The sequence below is a fragment of the Moschus berezovskii genome, chromosome 19 (assembly GCF_049115385.1).
Source record: "Moschus berezovskii isolate FMDL1 chromosome 19, NW_MosBer_1.0, whole genome shotgun sequence".
Classification (NCBI taxonomy): Eukaryota; Metazoa; Chordata; class Mammalia; order Artiodactyla; family Moschidae; genus Moschus; species Moschus berezovskii.
In genome coordinates, this window is record NC_142478.1 from 38,707,120 (window position 1) to 38,731,330 (window position 24,211).

General features: G+C 35.3%; 1 protein-coding gene across 2 annotated transcripts in view; it reads right to left on the reverse strand.

Moving 5' to 3' along the window:
• The window catches only part of ADAD1 (adenosine deaminase domain containing 1), a 47,492-nt gene that overhangs the window by 14,758 nt on the left and 8,523 nt on the right, over positions 1-24,211 (reverse strand). Inside the window, exons 5-9 of one of the 2 annotated variants that reach the window (XM_088827831.1) lie at positions 21,016-21,141; positions 9,192-9,315; positions 7,407-7,544; positions 6,222-6,451; positions 2,640-2,877 (exon numbers count right to left, since the gene is read on the reverse strand). In XM_088827831.1, coding sequence (XP_088683957.1) covers positions 2,640-2,877; positions 6,222-6,451; positions 7,407-7,544; positions 9,192-9,315; positions 21,016-21,141 — 856 coding nt within the window. Of the gene's footprint in view, positions 1-2,639; positions 2,878-6,221; positions 6,452-7,406; positions 7,578-9,191; positions 9,316-21,015; positions 21,142-24,211 lie in introns of both variants that reach the window. The other variant, XM_055405592.2, reaches the window with a different exon arrangement.

Consider the following 24,211-nt stretch of genomic DNA (forward strand, 5'->3'; position numbering starts at 1 on the left):
GAAAGGTTGGGGGCGGGAGGAGAAGGGGACGACGGAGAATGAGATGGCTGGATGGCATCATCGACTCTGTGGACATGAGTTTGAGTGAACTCCAGGAGTTGGTGATGGACAGGGAGGCCTGGCGTGCTGTGATTCATGGGGTCGCGGAGAGTTGGACATGACTGAGCGACTGAACTGAACTGAACTGAACATTCCTCTGAACCACCTCAGAATGTTGCTTTCTTTGAAAAAGAGGTAGGGCATCTTCTTGGAAGCTTTCTCAAGAAAATAATGTTAAGACTTCCTCCTCTTGTGTACCAATTTTAGAAATATCTTTTCCTCAAAATGTATGCATTTTACCCATATTTTCAAATATATTTGCATGGTGATCAAAGAAGTTTCCTATGATTTCTTTAAATTTTCTCTGTTATAACTCCTTTATCATTATTTTATATGAGATTAGATAGTGCTTTTTTTCCCCCACAGAATCAGTTTTTATGATCATTTTTAACTTCATCTGTTCTCTATTTTACATTTCTAGTATTATTCATTTTTTCACTCTATTTCCTTATTTGTTGATATAAACATCCAAAGAACTGGCTTTTCCATTCAGTTTTGCTTTAGCTACATAAGCTAAAAGTTCTGAAATGCAATGCATTAAACATCCTGTTTTCTAACTATTCTATGGCTTCATTTTATATTCCCTCTTTCAGTCAAAAGTTAGAGAACTTCTTTTGCCCAATGAAAGGTGTTTCTAAGTATTCTGACTTTATGTGATTTACACTTTTATTGCATCACAATCAGAGAATACCGTCTATATCACTTATACTTTTCAGAATTTGAGACTTTCTTTGCGGCCTAACGTATGGTCAGTTTTTGTTAATGTTCTGCAGGTTTCTGAAAAGCAGGTATATATTTTTATGGTATAGAATTTTAAAGAAATTAATCAAATCTACATTAAGACTGATATATTCTTATTATTCTGTCTATTCAATCTACCGCTAACTGAAAGAGGTGAATTATTGCCTCCACTAATAGTGTATTTCTAGTTATCCTCTTGTTGTAATTTCTATTTTATGAATGTTGATAGGTCATGCTATTTGTTGCACAATTACTCAGAACTGTTCTTCCTTGTGGATTATATTGCTAAAGTGTTTTTTGCCTTATGTAATACTTTGGGGTTGAATAATTAGATCATATCTGTTTTCTCTGTGTCTGCAATCACCTAGCAAGCATTTGGCTATAAAAAATGAGTTAGGATGCTAGGGGCTGGCATGCGGGGATGACCCAGAGGGAGGATAAAGGAAGGAGGGAGGTGGGAGGGGGGTTCATGAGGGGGAACTTATGTAAACCCGGGGCGAATTCATGTCAATGTATGGCAAAACCAACCAATATAATATTGTAAAATAATTTGCCTCCAATAAAAAATAAATTAATTACAAAAAAAAATAAAAAATAAAAACAATAAAAACACCAAAAAAAAAAATAAAGTGACCAACTTACTGAAAAAAAAAAAATGAGTTAAGCTCATTTTACATTAACTTCAATTTTGTTTTAAAAGTATGTCTTCAGTAAACTGTTTTCAGTGCCTTTCATAGAAGATCTGCTTTGTTTGTATGTTATTAACAGAGACACACTTCTTTATGCTGATTCAAAGCATAAACAGTATGATTTATACTAGTTGAAATAGTCAATAGTTCATACTTGATTGAAGAAACATTTGTATGGGATCTTAATTTAAACCTGTCTCTCACAAAGAAAGCAAATTTAGGCACTTAAAATTTTAACATTATTCATTAGTCCACTATAAATGTATGTTCACATAAAAGAAGGACTTTAGTTTTACTTGACAATCAATGTTAGGGATATTACAAAGCTATATCTAAAAGGCTTAATGTATTATGGAGAAGAACAAAGGCTTTGGAAATAAAATACCCAGATCAGAATCCTAACTTAATAGTTGGGTGACTTTAAGAAAGATATTTAACCTAGCTTGAATCTCAGTCTCTTTATCTGTAAAAAGAAAAAAAAAAAAAAACAACAAACCAAGAATATCAGGGTTTTTCCAAGAAATCAGTATAGGATTGTACAATAGTTCTCACACTCAAGTGTACATAAATAATATTCTGGAAGGTTGTCAAAAATACAGATTTCTAAGCCCTAAATTCAGATATTCAGATTCAGTGGGAAAACCAAAATTTTAAAACAAATACATTATATAATTCTAATCATAATGACCACTAGAGAAATAATGGCAACCCACTCCAGTGTTCTTGCCTGGAGAATCCCAGGGACAGAGGAGCCTGTTGGGCTGCCATCTACGGGGTTGCACAGAGTCGGACATGACTGAAGCAACTTAGCAGCAGCAGCAGAGAAATAAAGGTTCTGGAAACTGACTTCAAATGCTGGTTCCACCACTTACTAAGTAACTTCAATAAGCTATATAACTTCTCTAGGCCTGTCTTCTTATCAGGAGGAAAAAAGTGTTTAAATTAGGATAATGTCTGCAACATAGTCAGACCTAATAACTATTATAATCATTATTATTCAGAATTCAAAAAACTGTATTCAAAAATGTTAAAATAGTTTTTATAAACTGTACTAAAATACATTCTTTTGCTTAATAATATGTGATATTTGAAGAAATCAGTAATACTAACCTTTCTGTGATCTTTCCACTTAGGCCATCAACAATCTCCAAAGACATGTCCCCCTGTGCCCAATTCAGACTAAGGAATTTATATTCCAAGTTTGTTTGAAATGGATATGCAGAAGGTACTAAACTAATATGAGGTCTGTTGACCAAGTAAAACATTGGAAGTTTGGAAGTGAGTGCATCATCAACACGTTGCTTTACAGCAATTTCTAAGCCTCTGGTATCACTGCAACTCCCATCACCTAGAAAGCAAAAACAAAATAAATACTCAAAGCAAATATAAGTCAACAGAAACACTTGCTTAAGTATGTAATGCATGCATACCTCACTTTATTGCACTTTGCTTTACTGCACTTCAGAGATACAAATTGAAAGTCTGGCAACCCATGTTGTCAGATGACGTTTAGCCTTTAGCAATAAAGCAGTTTTTAATTAAGGTATATACATTGCTGTTTTTTAAGACATGATACTAATGCACACTTAACAGACTATAGTATAGTCTAAACACAACTTTTATATGCACTGGGAAACCAAAATATTCGTGTGACTCACTTTATTGTGATATTCACTTTATTGTGGTGGTCTGGAACTGAACCCACACTATCTTTGAGGTATGCCCATAGAAACTGTAGCTGCGTTAATAAAAACAGTGTCTAAATCAAAGAATACACCATTATTACAGAACTATGCACTGCTCATATCATATCTGAAACACTGTAGTCTAAGGCATTACATTTTGACACTATCACCTACATATTACAGAACATCTGGAGAAAACAAATCATATGTAACACAAGTGATGGCTAGGTAGAAAAAAACATTAAGGCAAAAAGCATCTTGTCTTTTTATTTTCTATTAAAATAATAGTGCCTTTTAAAAAAGCAAGTTTAAGATTTTTTTTCTTAAAAAAGGAAAGACTATTACCACAGACAAAATGAGTATCTGAGAGCATCTAAAGTATGAAATTAATCTCTGAAAACTTTTTGAAAGTAAAATGAAGTCTTCAAATATAATTCTCTTTCCACCTGTAACTGATCTATTATTGATAAAATAACTTACGTTTTTAAGAATCAAAATAAAGAACTGCAAAAGATTTCATAAGACAAAAATAAAAGGGACAAAGTCATTATCATCAAATCATCAAGATTTAAATCTGTACTGTCATTTAGTTCAAAGTGAAAGGGAAGCAAATTTCAATTCTAAAGAGTAATTTTTAAAATCAATTGGAGCACCCAATTAATGGAACAGATTGTCATTAAATCCTATATCCCACATTACTGGATCCTTTTAAACTAGAATTAGATGATCAGAAATGGCATAAGAATTTATATAATAAATGAGAAGCTTTACTAGTTCAATAAACTCTTAAGATTCATTTAACTGTACATATCACAGTTTTAAATGTACAGTTTGAGTATTCTCAATGAGCCATTCATATCATCTCTATCAGAATCTCTGGTGGTGCCCTTTTAAAATGTATATTCCTGGGGCTATCCCCCAGAGAGAGAGTAGAGATCTTAAGAGGCTGAGAAATCTGCATTTTAAACGAATATTAAAATCTGTTTCAGCTTTGTCAGACAGAACACCAATTAATTAACTCTAGATATGTCCCATAAAGACACAGAGAAAGATATCAGGAATAATTTTACAAAGTCTTATAGTATTTTTATTGCTTCCTGGTGTTCCCATTCCCTTGGACAAGATGGCAGTCAAATTATGAGATCTAATTGTTAAGCTCCAGTCCAAACCACTGAATACTACATAATTTCAAAAGAATCTATTTGAGTCCATCCTTTTAAGAGACTAAAATATTATGAAGTTATGTTATACAAATGACAAACTGTAAAATATCTTTCTTCACAAAAGTAAAAGAAAGCCTTGCATTTCAAAGCTGTGACTCTAGAGAATGCATAGATATTTATTAGACATTCTGTAGACATTTATCAAGAAAATAGCCTTTCTTAAAGAAGACTGAGAAAAATTTAAAGAGAGTTTTTTGACTAAAAGAAAACAGAATAATTCTGGTATCCAATTTAAATTTAATAAATAAATCACCTATAAGAATATATATTTGGAAAAAAAGAAGTAACTCCAAAGAGGCACTCTCATATATTGCTAGCGAGAATATAATTTGGAGAGTAACTTGGCAATAATTTTCAAAATTGCAAATTCATATATTTTTGACCTGCAATTCTATTCTAGGAATTCATTTTACATTTACATATATTTTACTTTTGTGTCAATGACAAACATAAAAAGGTCAAGGTTCACTGTAGCATTTGGTAGCTGCAAAAGATTAGAAACAATCTAAAGTTCCATCAACCCACAACTGGTTAAATAAATTATAATACATTTATACAAATAAATACCATAACAGTTATGAATAATAATGAAAAAAGTCTTCATAGGGAAAAATATCCAAGATACATTATTAAATTAAAAGTGTAGGATAAAGAAAAGTGTGAACTGTATTATCTCACTGGTGTAAAATTTTAAAAAAGTGTAAGCATAAACCATCTTTGGAAAGGAAACAAGAAACTAGTAACAATGGATGCCTCAGAGGTAAAACAGCAGCTGAGGCACTAAGATAGAAGCTAAGACTTTTCACTGAAAACACTATTGAATCTTTTGAATTGTGAAACAAGTTTCCAAAACAATGAAAATAAGCTTAATATTAGAAAATAACCGTTATTTCCTTTTCATAATTTAATAAAGTCAAGCCAAACAAAAATGGCAAGAAAATACAATATTTTTTATATATATAGAACTAAAAAATAGTCCATAAGAGAACTTCTTAAAGAAATGGATATAAAATACACAGAACAATAAAAAAAAAACTCACAAGAATAAAACAAACAGTACCTTCTAAAAACAAAACATTACTCATATGACGAGCTAAAGTTTTTATGTGAGCAATCATTACCAAAAATTAACAGTAAACAAAGAAGAGTCAAGTAATGGTGGAATTTAAATTGTTTCCCAAGGGTGACTAAAGCTTTGAAACTCTCAGGCCTTTGCGAAAACTACAAAACTGAGTGTCCAAAATATCTGTTGAGGAGATAATACCTGAAAACCCATTCAAATATAAATACCAAAGGAAGAAGTTAATTATCAGTTCATGTCATTTATTTTGTATTCTATTTACTTCCCACTTACTTCACAAACCAAAAGAATCCAACTCATAACCAAACACATTTTTAAAAAGTATAAAAGTAGCAAAGAACCAAAATGGGCATTTAATATTTTTATTTCAGGAATAACTAAATATAAGCTTACCTGAGAAGTTCAAAAAAGCACCTTCTTCCAAAAGAAAGGGAAACATTGGATATTGTGCAAACAAAAGCATATGGTTCAACCCAGAATACATATAATTACCTAACTTAAAATATTCTTAGCCTTCTCACAAGATGATAAAAGTCATATTATACTAAGAGTGATTACAAGTTACCATGAAATGAAAACCTCAACAGTGGATCTGAATTTTACCTTAGGTAAAGTTTCATGCATGCAAAATTTGACTTTACACTGATAAATAAAGTGTAATTACTTAGTGAAATAGGCCAAGAGGTACTGAAATCTCACTCACCAACAAGAATACTATTGATATAAACTGGCTGTATAAAGTGACTGAGCAATGCTCCCTGTATACCAAGCACTTCCCATCTTGTCAACTTGTCACTTGAGGACATACTGCTTATTCTATTAACAACATCTGCAGGACAGTAGACAGTCAGATAAATTTTGCCTTCAACAGCCACATGGAGACTGAGTTCTTCATTGGCTTCAAATGCAGATATAGAATGTGGATTAAGACGCCTAGAGGAAGAAAAGAAAGTTTCCTCCTTTAAAAATCAAAGCCAACGAAGTAAAATCTGCATATAACTAAGAACTGTAACTTGCCAGTTACACTTAATTCCAGTAACAGAAATAGAGGCAAACCCAAAGCAAGGCAGGATGGACTGACTTTGTTCTACAAGATTAAAACCAAGTAGAAATTAACTCTATTTAGAGCTTCAACAAGGGTAAATTTCATATTATTGCTATTTTTTATGTCCCTTAAAATCAAATGAAAATCTTGATTTTTGCCCCATCATAATTTTTGAGCTATTTCCTTTCTCCAAATGAAAAATTTTAATAATGACAAAACTAGAGAATGAAAAAAGAAAACGACAATTTGTATTTAAGATTCATTTCCAATAAAATATGAAAAACAGTAAAATCTAAAATTATTTTTCTTGAGGTTTCTCTACAGGAACACTCACCCTTGTTTTCAAGGTGTTACTGGGAGGCTTTTAAACAAACTATAAACCATGATTATCTCTAGATGGTCAGACTTGGAAGTAAATTTTACTTTCTTTTTGTGTCTGTGTTGTTCAAATATCATGCTACTGATGCTACCCATTCATCAAGACAATGAAGTTCTGACTATAGAAGAATACACTGAGTTCCTTAACTCCTGTGTTAGTATGTGAAGAGTGCATAATCCATACTTCCTAAAGTTTATAAAAAGTCTTACAACCAGAAAGGAGTAGAAGATTTTCAACAGCCTCTTAAAGAACGTGGTGAAGTATGTGGACTATTTAAGTAATAGATGGTAAGACTGAGTGGAGGGGAGGGAGAAGGCATTTGTGGTCTCTTGCAGCCTACAAATAACCTCTGAAGGCTGGAAGGAAAATATGGATGGATTTGAATTTACTTGTTCTTTTGATATATGGATTCAGAATGTATAAATGGTCATCCCAGTTGCTTTTAACAGCTTCCATATACTTACAATTGTGACTTAATCTGGGCTGATCCTTTAGGCAACTGGTTCATATAGAGATAAATGTTGATATTTTGCTTGAGAGTGAGCAGATCAGAAGCTGGTTCTGTACAAAATATTGATTTTTCCATCATAGCAGGATTTTTGCTATAGTAGAGTAGAAGTTGTCTGTAAAAGTACCTAAAATAAAAGACAGAGCTTTATTGAGTAAGAATGTTTAAAAATGAAGTATCTTAAACATTATATTAATGTCATGAGCAATGTTCCTATAAATGAAGTTTTATTATAAAATCTTAGTCTTAACTAATGAAGATCTAAGTCCCTTGAGAAGTCTTCAGCTACAGCCCAGTTTGCCCTGTGACTTGCCTTAAAGCATCATTCCTTGACTACCACTCCACTTTAAAGTACTCAACTATCATTTCTTGTAAAAGACCCATTTCTCTATTGATTCCTCCCATTTCTCAAGACATCTCTGCTCCCAGCCTCTGGGGAGGAGTATCAATTTTCTGCATTATTTCTATTTTCTCTTCCCCAAACACACAGACAAACAATTATGGTTCCTGTTACGTAGTGGTTCTGAAGACAAAAACTTAAGAGCATAGAAATAACATAATGAAGCCCATAAACTGAATTTAGAAGTGAAACAGATTTCCTGAAAGACACCTCAAGGGGACAAATACTATTTTTCTTACTAAAAAAAAAAAATTTTAATCCTATCATCTGAAATATGTAATAAAAAATTAATCACCAGTGTATCTGACAGTGCCAAGCACAGGAAGAAATAAACACAAAAGAGGTAGTTTTCAGTGAGCTGTATTACTTTCATGGACTTCCCAATAGCTTTACTTTTAAGATTATAGAATTCTTTCCATATTATTAGAGATACATAAGATTTTCAGAAAAGACAGTATGCCTAAATATTTTTTACAATTTAAAGAAAACATCACAAACAAAGAGAATGCAAATTAAATAAGAACAAAATCCTAATATAGCAGGATACACTAATAATTGGATATGAATATTGGATATTGGTATCAGAATGCTTTATCTGAGTCTCACCTGTATTTGAAAAATTCCATTAAGAAAGGTTTTCTGAAAAGTAAATTCAGTGACGTAAGAAAATAAAAGTTGAATACTATGGGAGAAAATGCTTATTTCCCACTTTTTGTGTTTTCACAGAAAAGAAACTCCAAAGAGTAAAATTTCTGGTTTATTTCTCCACTATCAGATAGTCCTTCCTTTTATAAGGAACAGTGACTGATAAATTTGGAAAAAGAAACTAGGCATGCTTACCTCAGCCCCCATTCTCTCTGAGATCTGCCTGTCTAAAAAGTACTTTATTGATATTCTACCATATGGTAGACTTTGTACAGACTTCATGAGTGGAAACTCATTGATTTCTGCCTTTGGATAAGTATGGTTAATTCAGAGGTGAAGTATTACTAAGCCTACTTGGTCCAGATCTAAGGCTATATTCTCAAATTACTTTAATCAGTAATGAAAACATATTTTATCTTTAAAAACAGGTTGCATGGCTTTTAAAATTTAGTTCATAAGGTTGTGATTATAGAAGACACTAAAATTCACAGACTAAACAGTGTAGTTAATGTAAGGTTACTAAAAGTGACATGAAAATATAAGATGGCTTAGGTAAGTAAGACAATACCATATCCTTGGCTCAGTGATTGATAAAACTCCACTTGTAAATAATAACTTATATATGTGATTACTTTAGGCTAATATTAATATAAGAGCATTAATATTTGATGGCATTAAATATATTTGTTACCTTACCTAAGGAGAGATCTCCTTGCTGTAACAACAGCGTGAGTATCATGCAACACTCTTCCATTTGGCTTAATGCACTGACCGTAATTGTATTCACCTGTGCCTATAGCTACAACTTCGTGCTGTCCAGCTGAAAAGAAAAGGTTAACAGTAGCAGATTATTTTGACCTCCCTCTTCTCTATGTTCAACCTCCACCTCTATTTTATCATCTTTTTACATTTATATTCAACAGTTATTTAAGCATTTATTTACTGGATTGGCCAAAAGGTTTGTTCGTTTTTTTTTCTTCTGTAAGGTGGCACTAGCAGTACTTAGTTGCCTTTAATTTCACTTGAGACAACTGTTAAGATTGTATTGTGACACCTGTCATATCAGCATGCATTTAAAAAAATTTATCCAAATTGGTAAATCTTTGTGTAGCTACTTTAATACCGAAGATGGAAGAAAAACAGCAACATTTTTGGCATATTATGTTTTATTGTTTCAAGAAAGATAAAAACACAACTGAAATTTAAAAAATGATTTCTCCAGTGTATGGAGAAGGTGCTGTGGCTGATTGAGGAAGTCAAAAGTGGTTTGCAAAGTTTCATGCCGAAGATTTTTTGCTGGACAATTCTCCATGGTCAAGTAGACCAGTTGAAGATGATAGCGATCAAATCAGACATTAACTGAGAAAAATCAACGTTATGCCACATGGGAAATAGCCCACATATTCAAAATATCTAGATCTAGTGTTGAAATCATCATTTGCACCAGCTTGGTCATAGTTCATCATTCTGACGTTTAGGTCCACATAAATTGAGAAGAAAATCTTCCTGACAGTAGTTCCACATGTGATTCTCTACTTAAACATAATGAAAACATTCCATTTTTAAAACAAATTGTGATGGGCAATGAAAAGTGGACATCATACAATAATGTAGAACTGTAGAAATCATGGGGCAAGTGAAGTGAAACATGACCAATCCCACCAAAGGCCAGTCTTCACTGAAAGAAGGTGATTTTGTGAACATGGTGGGACTCCTCTGAGTTCCTTCCAGAAAACCAAACAATTTCAATAGTACTGCTCCCAACTAGACCAACTGAAAGCATCACTTGATGAAAAGCATCCAGAATTAGTAAACAGAAAAATGCATTATCTTCCATCAGGATAACGCTAGATAACATGTCTATTTGGCCACCAGGCAAAAACTGTTAAAGCTTGACTGGGAAGTTCTGATTCACTCACTGTATTTACAAGATACTGCAACTTCAGTTCTCTTAATGGAAAAAATTTCAATTCCTTGAAGACTGTAAAAGGCACCTGGAATAGTTCTTTGCTCAAAAGAAAAAAAAAAAAAAACTTTGGGAAGATGGAATTATAAAATTGCCTGAAAAACAGCTGAAGGTAGTACAGCAAAATGATGAATAGGTTCTTCAATAAAGTTCTTACTGCCCTTCATGGATCACAGCCTTATTGTGGCAAAGGGGCTTGTGTAACTCAATGAAGCTATGAGCCATGCCATGCAGGGCCACCAAAAACGGACGGGTCATAGTGAAGAGTTCTGAAAAGATAGGATCCATTGGAAAAGGAAATGGCAATTCACTCTCGTATTCCTGTCAGGAGAACCCCACTGACAGTATGAATAGGTAAAAAGACACTGGAAAATGATCCCCCCATCACAGGGTGGAAGGTGTCCAATATGCTACTGGGGAAGAGTGAAGGGCAATCATGAGAAACCTGTATGCAGGTCAAGAAGCAACAGGTAGAACAGTTCATGGAACAGAAGACTGGGAAAGGAGTATGTCTACATTGTATGTTGTCACCTTGCTTACTTAACTTATATGCAGAGTAAATCATGTGAAATGCCAGGCTGGATGAAGTGCAAGCTGGAATCAAGACTGTGGGGAGAAATATTAATAACCTCAGATACGCAGATGACACTGTCTTTATGGCAGAAAGTGAAGAGGAGCTAAAGAGCTCCTTGATGAAGGTGAAAGAGAAGAGGGAAAAACTGGGTTAAAACTCAACATTCAAAAAATTAAGATCATGACACCCAGTTTCATCACTTCACGGCAAACAGATGGGGAAACAATGAAAACAGTGACAAACTTTTATCTTCTTCAGCTCCAACATCACTGTGGTGACTGCAGCCATGAAATTAAAAGATGCTCACTCCTTGGATCAAAGCTATCAAAAACCTGGACAGTGTATTAAAAAGCATAGACATTACTTTGCTGACAAAGCTATGGTTTTTCCAGTAGTCATGTATAGATGTGAGAGTTGGACCATAAAGAAGACTGAGAGTCAAAGAATTGATGCTTCTGAACTGTGATGTTTGAGAAGAGTCTTGAGAGTCCCTTGGACTGCAAGGAGATCAAACCAGTCAACCCTAAAGGAAATCAACCCTGAATATTCATTAGAAGGACTGATGCTGAAGCTCCAATACTTTGGCCAGCCGATGTGAAGAGCTGACTCACTGGAAAATACCCTGATACTGGGAAAGACTGAAGGTAGGAGAAGGGGATGACAGAGGATGAGATGGTTGGATGGCATCACTGACTCAATGGACATGAGTTTGAGCAAGGTCTGAGAGATGGTGAAGGACATGGAAACCTGACATGCTGCAGTCCATTGGGTCGCAAAATGTTGGACATGACTGAGGGACTGAACAAAAACTAGTAAGAATGAAGCAGGTGGGCCAAAGCATATCAGCTGTGTTTGTGTCTGGTGGTGAAAGTAAAGTCTGAAGCTGTAAAGAACAATACTGTATAGGAATCTGGAATGTTATGTCCATGAATCAAGGAAAATTGGACGTGGTCAAGTAGGAGATGGCAAGATTGAACACTGACATCTTAAGAATCAGTGAACTAAAATGAACGGGAATGGGAGAATTTAATTCATACGACCATTGTATCTACTACTGTGGGAGAGAATCCCTTAGAAGACACAGAGCAGTCCTCATAGTCAACAAAAGAGTATGAAATGCAGTACTTGGGTGCAAGCTCAAAAACGACAGAATGATCTCGGTTTGTTTCCAAGGCAAACCATTCTATATTAATCCAAGTAATCACAGTAATTCACAGTCTATACCCTGACCACTGATGCTGAAGAAGCTGAAGCTGACCAGTTCTAGGAAGACCTACAACACCTTCTAGAACCAATACCCAAAAGAGATGTCATGACAGGGGACTGGAGTGCAAATTAGGAAGTTAAGAAATACCTGAAGTAACAGGCAAGTTTGGCCTTGGAGAGCAAAATGAAGCAGAGCAAAGGCTGATGAATTGTGTCAAGAGAATGTACTGGTCATAGCAAATACCCTCTAACAACAACACAAGAGATGAGTCTACACATGGACAACACCAGACGTTCAATACCAAAATCAGATTGATTATATTCTTTGTGCTAAAGCTGAAACTGCAATACTTTGGCCACCTCATGCGACGAGTTGACTCACTGGAAAAGACTCTGATGCTAGGAAAGGTTGGGGGTGGGAGGAGAAGGGGACGACGGAGAATGAGATGGCTGGATGGCATCACCGACTCTGTGGACATGAGTTTGAGTGTACTCCGGGAGTTGGTGATGGACAGGGAGGCCTGGCGTGCTGTGATTCATGGGGTCGCGGAGAGTCGAACACGACTGAGCGACTGAACTGAACTGAACTGATATTCTTTGTAGCCAAAGATGGAGAAGCTCTATACAGTCAGTAAAAACAAGAGCTGACTGTGGCTTAGATCATAAGCATCTTAATGCAAAATTTAGGCTTACACTGAAGAAACTAGGGAAAACCTCTAGGCCATTTAGGTACAACCTAAATAAAATCCCTTGTGATTATACAGTAGAGGTGATGAATAGATTCAAGAGGTCAGATCTGGTAGATAGAATGCCTGAAGAACTACAGAATGAAGGTTCACAACGTTGTACAGGAGACAGTCGCCAAAACCATCCTCAATAAAAAGAAATGCAGAAATGCAAAGTAGTTGTCTGAGGAGACTTTATAAAGAGCTGAGAAAGAAGACAAATGAAAGGCAAGGGAGAAAGGGGAAGACATAACTGAATGCAGAGTTTCAGAGAATAGTAAGCAGAGATAAGGCCTTCTTACGTAAACAACGCAAAGAACCAGGAAAACGACAGAATGCGAAAGACCAGAGAGATCTCTTCAAGAAAACTGCAGATAGCACGGGAACATTTCATGAAAGAATGGGCATGATAAATGACAGAAACGGTAAGGACCTAAAACAGATTAAGAAGAGGTGGCAAGAATATACAGAACTACTATACAAAAAAGGTCTTAATGATCCAGATAACCATGATGATGTGGTCACTTACCTAGATCCAGATATCCTGGATTGTGAAGTCAAATGAGCCATAGGAAGCATTATTACAAACAAAGCTAATGGAGGTGACAGAATTCCAACTGAGCTATTTCAAATCCTAAAAGATGACGCTATTAAAGTGCAGCACTCAATAAGTCAGCAAATTTGGAAAACTCAGCAGTGGCCACAGGACTGGAAAAGGTCAGTTTTCATTCCGATCCTACAGAAGGGCAATGCCAAAGAATTTTCAAACTACCATAATATTGTGGTTATTTCACATGCTAGCAAGGTTATTGCTCAAAATCCTTCAAGCTAGGCTTCAGCAGTGTGTAAACCGAGAACTTCCAGATGTACGAGCTGGGTTTCAAAGAGGCAGCAGAGCCAGAGATCAAACTGCCAAAATTCATTGGATCATGGAGAAAGCAAGCAACTTCCAGAAAATCATCTACTTCTGCTTCACTGACTATGCTAAAGCCTTTGACTGCTGATGACAACAAACTGAAAAATTCTTAAACAGCTGTGAATACCAGAGACCACCTTGTGTGTTAGTCTCTCAGTTACGTCTGACTTTTTGCTCTCTCATGGACTGTAGCCCAGGCAGGGTCATATGTCCATGGAATACCAAATCACCTTATACCTGTCTCCTAAAAAACCTGTATGTGGGTCAAGAAGCAACAGTTAGAACTGGACATGGAAAATGGACTGGTTTGTTCCATGGAACCAATGAAGTGGTTCAAAGTTGGGAAAGGAGTATGACAAGGCTGTATATTGTCACCCTGTTTATTTAACTTATATTCAGAGTACATTATGTGGATTGCCAGGGTAGATGATTTGCAAGCTGGAATCAAGACTGCTGGGAGAATTATCAATAACCTCAGATATGCAGATGTTACCGGTACAATGGCAGAAAGTGAAGAGGAACTTAAGAGCCTCTTGATGAAAGTGAAAGAGGAGAGTGAAAAAGCTGGCTTAAAACTTAACATTCAAAAAACTAAGATCATAGCATCCAGTCCCATCATTTCATGGCAAATAGATGAAGAAAAAGTGGAAACAGTCACAGATTTTATTTTCTTGGGCTCCAAAATTACTGTGGATGGTGACTGCAGCCACAAAATTAAAAGACACCTGCTCCTTGGAAGGAAAGCTATGACAAACAACCTAGACAGTGTATTACAAAACAGAAACAGCACATTGCCAACAAAGGTACATATAGTAAAAACTACGGTTTTCCCAGTAGTCATGTATGGATGTGAGAGCTGGACCATAAAGGAGGCTGAGCTCTAAAGAATTGATCTTTTTGAATTGTGATGCTGGAGAAGACTCTTCAGAGTCCCTTAGACTACAAGGAGATCAAACCAGTCAATCCTAAAGGAAGTCAACCCTGAATACTCATTGGAAGGACTGTTCCTGAAGCTCTAATACACTGGTCACCTGATGCTAAGAGTTGACTCATTGCAAAAGACCCTGGTAACTGGAAAAAACTGAGAGCAGGTGGAGAAGTGGATGGCAGAGTTTCATATGGTTAGATAGCATCACCAACTCAACTGACATGGATCTGGGCAAACTCCATGAGATAGTGGAGAACAGAGGAGCCTGGTGTGCTACAGTCCATGGGGTCACAAAGAGTTAGACATTGCTTAGTGACTGAACAACATCATCAATATTCTTGGTGAAAATAAAAAATCTCTTACTTAAAAACAAAAGGAACTTTTTGGCCAACCCAATAAATGCCAGGTATTAATATAAAAAGAGATTAGGGTAAATGAGTAAATTAGGCCTACAATTCAATGAAAAATTCTATTTTACCATTTTAAAGTTAGCAAAATCACTGACCAAAAATATGGAAAAATATCAATAATTCCACACCTTCAAATGAGAGTTTGAGAGTCTTCTACAAATGAACTTACCTACAAAACAGAGAGAGGCTCACAGACTTAGAAAACTAACTATGGTTGCTGAAGGGAAGGGACAATTAGGGAGGTGGGGATGGTCAGGTACACCCTGTTATATTTAAAATGGATAACCAACAAGGACCTATTGTATAGGACATGGAACTCTGTTCAATGCTATATGGCAGCCTGGACAGGACGGGGTTTGGGGGAGAATTGATACATGTATATGCACGGCTGAGTCCCTTCACCGTTCACCTGAAACTATCACAACTTTGTCAACTGGATATGCTACAGTGCAAAATAAAAAGTTAAAAAAAAAGGTTTGAGAGTCTTCTAAGAAGCAAAGTTTTAAAAATACTTCAGTAATATCTCAATTTAAAAGGCAGATGTTTTACATTATACTCTAAATTTTTGCCTTTTATGAATAAAGGCAATAGAATAACCTTCTGCTGTACCCCATTTGAAATTTCTTTGAAACCCTATGCTCAGAAGATACCATTCATTTTTCTTTTCACCTCCTATTTATGCGGACTTTCTATAACCCAGTCCTTCTCAGTTTAAGATCATCAACAAAATAATCACTCATATATAGAGTTATATTAATATATGAACCTCATGGTAGGCATAAACCAAAAATCTATAATAGAGATGCACACAAAAAAGAGAAAGGAATCCAAACCCACCTACTAGGCCATCAAATCACAAGAGAAAAGAGCAAAAGAAAAAAGGAACAAAAGAGAACTACAAAAATAAGCTGAAAACAAGTAACAAAATGTCAATAAGTATTTACCTATCAATAATTACTTTAAATATAAATGGACTAAAAGCTCCAATAAAAAGACATAAAGTAGCTGAATGAATAGAAAACATGATACACATTACTGCCTGCAAGAGACTCACTTCAGATCTACAAACACACACAGGTTGAAAGTCAAAGAGACAAAGATTTTTCATGCAAATGGAAGAAAAAGAAAGACAGTAAAAAGATAAAAAAGGGCACTATACAATGATAAAGGAATCAATCTGAAAAGAATACATAGCCATGTAAATGTAAAGCATTCAACACAGGAGTATCCAGATACATAAAGAATGTACTAATAAACATAATGGGAGAAACTGACAATAATAAAATAGTAGGGGGCTACTTACTGTATTCAGGTCAGGAAAAAACAGTCAGAACTGCACATGGAACAACAGACTGGTTCCAAACAGGAAAAGGAGAACGTCAAGGTTGTATATTGTCACCCTGCTTATTTAATTTATATGCAGAGTACATCATGAGGAACGCTGGGCAGGAAGAAGCACAAGCTGGAATCAAGATTGCCAGGAGAAATATCAATAACCTCAGATATGCAGATGACACCACCCTTATGGCACAAAGTGAAGAGGAACTCAAAAGCCTCTTGAAGAAAGTGAAAGAGGAGAGTGAAAAGGTTTGCTTGAACCTCAACATTCAGAAAACAAAGATCATGGCATCTGGTCCTATCACTTCATGGGAAATAGATGGGAAAACAGTGGAAACAGTGTCAGACTTTATTTTTTTGGTCTCTAAAATCACTGTGGATGCTGATTGCAGCCATGAAATTAAAAGACGCTTACTCCTTGGAAGGAAAGTTATGACCAACCTAGATAGTATATTAAAAAGCAGAGACATTACTTTGCAAACAAAGGTCCATCTAGTCAAGGCTATGGTTTTTCCAGTGGTCACGTATGGATGTGAGAGTTGGACTGTGAAGAAAGCTTATCGCCGAAGAATTGATGCTTTTGAACTGTGGTGCTGGAGAAGACTCTTGAGAGTCCCTTGGACTGCAAGGAGATCCAACCAGTCCATTCTAGAGGAGATCAATCCTGGGTGTTCATTGGAAGGACTGATGCTGAAGCTGAAACTCCAATACTTTGGCCACCTCATGCGACGAGTTGACTCACTGGAAAAGACTCTGATGCTGGGAAGGATTGGGGGCGGGAGGAGAAGGGGACAACAGAAAATGACATGGCTGGATGGCATCACCGACTCGATGGACATGAGTTTGAGTGAACTCCGGGAGTTGGTGATGGACAGTGAGGCCTGGCGTGCTGTGATTCATGGGGTCGCAAAGAGTCGGACACGACTGAGTGACTGAACTGAACTGAACACCCCATTTACATCAATAGCCGGACCATCCACACGTAAAATTAATTTGAAAACACTGGTCTTAGATGACACAGCAGACCAGACAGAATTGAACATATATGGAACATTTCATCAAAACAGCAGAATACACATTCTTTTCAAGTGTATGTGAAACAATCTCCAGGACAGATCACATGCTATGCCACAAAATAAGTCTCAATAAATTTAAGAAAACTGAAATCATATTAATGTAAAGCATCTTTTCTGACCACAATGCTATGAATGTGGAAATCAATTACAAGAAAAGAAACACAAACTAAACACATGTATTTTAAACAACATGGTACTAAACAATCAATGGGTCACTGAATAAATCAAAGAGGAAATTAAAAAAGTATCTAGATACAAATGAAAATGCAAATACAATGACCCAAAATCTATGGGATGCAGCAAAAGCAGATATAAGACTGAAATTAAAACAAGTCCAGGGACTTCCCAGGTGGTCCGGTGGTTAAGAATCTGCCTGCAAATGCAGAGAACAAGGGTCTGACCCCTGGTCTGGGAAGGTCTCACATGCCATGGAGCAACTAAACTGGTGCACTGCAACTACTGAGACCACATGTGAAACTAGAGAGTAGCCCCTTCTCACAGCAACTAGAGAGAAAGCCAGTGCAGCAATGAAGATGCAGCACAGCCAAAATAAAATAATAAGTCACTTTAGGAAAGAAGAAAATTTTCAAATAAGTCATCCAACCATATACCTAAAGGAGCTAGAACATAAGAAGAAACAAAAACTAAAGTTAGAAGTTTGAGCAAACTCCAGGAGATTGTGAAGAATAGGGAAGCCTGGCATGTTGCAGTCCATGGGGCTGCAGTCGGACACGACTGACTGACAGGAACAACAAAAGTTAGTAGAAATCATAAAGATAACAATGGAAATGAATGAAATAGAGACTGAAAAAAACAAAAAAGATCAATGGAAAAAAGAGTTGGTTCTTCGAAAAGAAACAAAATTTATAACCTTTAGCCAGATGCATAAAAAAAAAAGACGAGCCACATAAATAAAATCAGAAATGAAAAAGGTTAAATTACAACTGATGCCACAGAACTATCAAGAAATATGAGAGATTACTATGAACCATAATATGCCAATAAAATGGACAAGCAATAAGAAATAAATTCCTAGAAACACACAATCTCTGAAGACTGCACAAGGCAGAAACAGAAAATATGAACAGATGAATCACCAGTAATGAAATTGAATCAGTAATATAAAAACCCAACAAACTAAAGTCCAGAACTAGATGGCTTCACAGGTGACTTCTACCAAACATTTAGAGAAGAGTTAATACCCATTCTTCTTAAACTATTCCAAAAAATTAAAGAGGAAAGGTCACTTTCAAACTCACTTTACAAGGCCAGCATATTATGCTGATACCAAAACCATAGAAAGATACCACACAAAAAAATTACAGACCAATAAGCTTGAAGAACACATATGTAAAAAAATCTTCAGCAAATTATTAGAAAACCAAATTCAACAATACATTAACAGAAGGATCAGACACCATAATCAAGTGAGATTTATTCGAGGCATGCTAGGATGGTTTAATATCCACAAATCAATCAATGTGACACCATATAACGGAGAACTAAAAAGTACATGATCTCAATAGATGCAGAAAAAGCTTTCAGCAAAATTTAACACGCTTTTATGATTAAAAACAGAAAACTCTCAACAAAGTGGGTAGAGGTAGAATGTACTTCAACATAATAAAGGCCATATATGACAAATCACAGCCAACATCATACTCAATGGTGAAAAGCTGAAAGCAATGTCCTCTTAAGAGGATTAAGACAAAGATATTCACCCTCAAATATAGTATTGGAAGTCCAAGCCATGGTCATCAGATTAAAAAATAAATAAAAGGAATACAATTTGAATGGAAAGAAGTAAAACTGCCACCCTTTGCAGATAATATACTATATACAGAAATTCTTAAAGACTCCACCAAAAAAACTATTACAACTAATACGTGAATTCAGTAAAGTTACATGATATGAAACATACAGAAATTTTCTTCTTTTCTATATACTAATAATGAACTATCAAAAAAGACAAATAAGAAAGCAATACCACTTAAAATTATATCAGAATGAATAAAGTACACAGGAATAAATCTAACCAAGGAGTTTTGGAAAAGACTTGAACTTAGAAAACTGTAAGATACTGACAAGGAACTGAAGATGACAACAAACGGAAAGATAGACCATGCTCAAAGACTGGAAGAAATTAAGATGGTAACGACGACCCTATATGCAAGACAGCAAAAGAGACACAGATATAAAGAACAAACTTTGGAACTCTGTGTGAGAAGGTGAGGGTGGGAGATTTGAGAGAACATCACTGAAACATGTATATTACCATATGTGAAATAGATGACCAGTCCAATTTTGATGCATGAAGCAGAACACTCAAAGCCGGTGCACTGGTACAACCCAGAGGGATGGGATGGGGAGGGAGGTGGGAGGGGGGGTTCAGGATGTGGTTACACATATACACCCAAAGATAATTCATGTCAGTGTATGTCAAAAACCACTACAATATTGTAATTACTTTAGCCTCCAATTAAAATAAATAAATCAATTTTTAAAAATGACCATACTACTATCCAAGGCAATCTGCAGGTTTAGTGCAATCTCTATTAAAATACTAACAGCATTTTTCACAGAACTGGAACAAACTGTACAATCTGTATGGAAACACAAAAACACCCAAATAACCAAAGCAATCTCTAGAGAGAGAAAAAAAGCATGGAGGCATCATGCTCCATGATTTCAAACTAAAGTTGACCCTTGAATAACCATATATATCTTCTCTTCCTACCTCGGTTAAAAAAAGTCCTTAAGAATAGGAACCAAATATGTATCATCTATAGTCATGGGTTTGAGTGAACTCCGGGAGTTGGTGATGGACAGGGAGGCCTGGCGTGCTGTGATTCATGGGGTCGCGGAGAGTCGGACACGACTGAGCGACTGAACTGAACTGAATAGTGTCTTATTCAGAGATGAATATAAAATTCAAATGCTTTTAATATCAATCTAGAACATTAAAGGATAAAAGATAAAATGTAATTGAAATTACATTATAATTATTACAGGAAAAATCAGAGATTCATGATTTTTCATTTTTTAATCTTTTATTACTTGAAAGTGAAGAAAATGCTCATTGTCATAGTCTTCAATGTTTGTTATAATGAGGTAAGATTTCAAGTTGGTAGTGATTCCAACACAGTTACTGATTAAAACGTTAAGTGTTTTACCATTCTGCAGTTCTCTGTTGGTTCCTGTTCAGTATACTTTATCTTTGAGAATGTGTTTTTAACAACCCACACCTACTAGAAAAGGCTATTTCAAATTAATGCAGCACCACTATCAACAGGGGCAAAGAAAGTTAATTAAATACTACCACAGTATCATTAAGTTACTTAATAGTTTTTCTATAAACACATATCAAATACTCACACTTACCTCTTTCAATAATAAAAGCAGCTAATGAGGTGCTACATTTCAGATACTCTGATTGATTAGAAATTAGTTGACTAAATGTTTCTTTAACAATCTGTGAAATCTTTGCAAACTGAATATGTCTCCCTTCTAGAAAAAAAAATCAAATGCAACATGAATTTGAAGAACACTGTGCTTTATCCCAGAGGCCAGAATAACCTTTCAACTGAATGAGTTAATTTTCAGAGGTATGTAAGCAAATTGATAATTTATGTCATGACTGAGATTTTAAAGTATTCCATTCTAAAAGTATACAAGTTATTGAGCTTTTGGATAGATTCTTGTTTAAAAAAAGAAGCGCAAATATTACAAATTAGAAGATTACTGATTTGTATTTGATAAAATATTGAAAAGTCATACAGGACACAAGACAATTCTCTGTTGTAAGGGACTGTCCCACATTGCCTGACAAGCACGATCTCAATGAAAATACACAGTCTTCCCTAATCTACTGTGATAATCAAAATATACTCCTTAGTATTTGCCCCACTGAGAACCACTGAAAATCACTAAACACTTAAACTCTTGATATAGTTCCATGTTCCAAAAACCCAGACTTTGAAAGGAGATAAAGGTAGTTTTAAGTAATTAGGATTACTACAGAACAGTTATAACCAAGAATATATATCAAAACTTACCCACGGACTTTTTAAAAAATTTGAAAGTTTTGAGGTTCTGAGATAGGACCTTGGCCACCTATTGCTTTGTGTATATATGCTTGTGTATCCCCAGGGAAGAATCATTATTCTAGAGAAGGAGAGGTTGCAGAATCACTTAATAGAGTATTTCTCAAAGTTTACTTGTTTACTAAGCCACTGAAAGTTCCTGATGTTGCATGATGACTGCTAAGTAACCTTATCAAGTGGTTTGCAATCCATGACATCTTCAGAGGAAAAAAGTAATGACACAATTTTGCTCTCATGCATTGCACATATATGAAACTTACATACTTTCATAGAAATTCTTCTTACCTGCTTAATAAATATATGAAAAAGGCACACAAATGATAAAAATTTTAACATTATTAGTCTTAGTTAATACAACTAATTTCAGTTAGGCCATTTACAAGTTTTTATTTATATTTGTAAGAAATTTTCTTTGTTAATACTGTCAATGCTCTCTTAGCAAAAACAGGTAAAGTCACATCAAAAAGAGTTAAAGAACTTCATAAATACAATCATAAAATGAAATTCTGGGGGAAAGAAGAATGAACTACTGGTTATATTCTTTTATCTAACCACAGAGTGTGAAGGTGCAAATTATTACAATTGCATGCTAGCATATATTTCATTTAAATTTGCAAAACCATTGTGTGGCATAAAAATTAGTTTTTGGTGTTAGTAAAAATGAATAGTGTATAGTAAAAATATGAATGAGAAGTATTCAGCAACTTGGCTCTGCTTATCACCAAAATCTTATGATACAGGAGAAGCATATTCATTTAATGATATTTTAAAATGAAACCTTTTTTCACTCCAACAGCAATATAAAAAGTGTACATTCAGAAGTCTTCCTCTCCAAATGCAAACACTATTACCAGGATGGCTATTTTGATGAACAAAAATATAAACAAATAAATAAAAACATATACTACTTTAAAAAATAAAAACTGGGCATGTTAAAATCCACTCTGCAACTGGTCTTGAGCATCATTCAAAGGTAGACATTAGTGCTACCCTCCTTCTAATGATTCCAAAGAATGACTGTAATTTACTTCATCACGTCCTATATGGTTGGGCTTCCCTCGTGGCTCAGCTGGTACAGAATCTGCCTGCAATGCGGGAGACCTGGGTTTGATTCCTATGTGGGGAAGATCCTCTGGAGAAGGGAAATGCTACCCACTCCAGTATTCTGACCTGGAGAATTCCACAGACTGTATAGTCCATGGGGTCGCAAAGAGTCGGACAAGACTCAGTGACTTTCACTTTGACTATAAAGTTAGCAATTATTTTGTGCACTGACACAGAAAAGAAAAATATACTGCAATTAATACTGACAGAACAAGAATTATGTGTGTGGCAGGACAATGTTTCGCTGCATATAAAAAGGTTGCACCTGAATATTACAAAGAACATTTAGAAGTTAACAACATACTGATACAGCTCTTGATCTTAACTGGCTGTTGGAGAAATAATGAATCCTGTGAATATAAACAAATCTTTGCTACTATATGGATCTCTTATCAGCATGCATATGAATAAGGAGCAATACCATTTTTCCTATACATGTGTGCTGCCTGCTGAGGAAATAACATGTTCTCACAAATTATTGGAAGTGAAGGATGAGATAAAGCACGGCATATAAGATGCTAACACTATTTCCTTGTTTTCCAGTTGCTAATTTCAAGTGATCCTTAGTATCATAAGGAACATGAATCTATCTTCAGAACCAAAATATCATTATATTAAGTGAAGATACAGTCCAGTAAAAATATGGCAAAGTAGACAGGCTGTGAAAAAGTGATACCTTCCATAACTGGCCCAAAAGGAGCTGTTCAGGAGATTTTTATGTATCTCAAATCTGTTCTTCAGTGATAATATTCAACTCCTGTGTTTACACATAAACCCGAAGAATGATGTTTGTCCCTCCCTTTCCTAACAGAGAACTGTTAATTTTTAACTTTTTAACTCCTTACCTGAGCCTACCAAACCTGACTCTACTCATGTATTTTTTAAAACACATTGTTAACCACATACTCAGGGTACCAGTAATCTGTATTATCTCCCCATCATTAACCTAGGATTCTTTCTAGTATTCATTAAAAATGTCCATTGAAGCTGAAAAGACTAGAGCCCCTTTCAATATTAAGAGATCATTGCTGTTGAAATGATCACTCACTGTCCTTCTGTTCATCAATTGCTATGATCATTAGATCAAGTGACAATATCTGACTGAATATATTTAACTATTGGTCAGTTTGCCTTTTGAATGTGCCTATTTCCCCTGGTCTAGTCCTTTTACTCGAAACAAGCACACAAATGTACACAGCCTTTTTCTATCTCAGAAAGACCATGGAAAACCAAGCCTGAAAAGTGTTTTCAAATCCTAACCCTCAGATCTGGAAAGGACAAAAAAAGAAATGCTCTTCTTCATTTTAGTTCTGCAAATACTCTCAATTTTAAAGTCTGAAGTGTTACTACCATGTAGACAATGTAGAAAT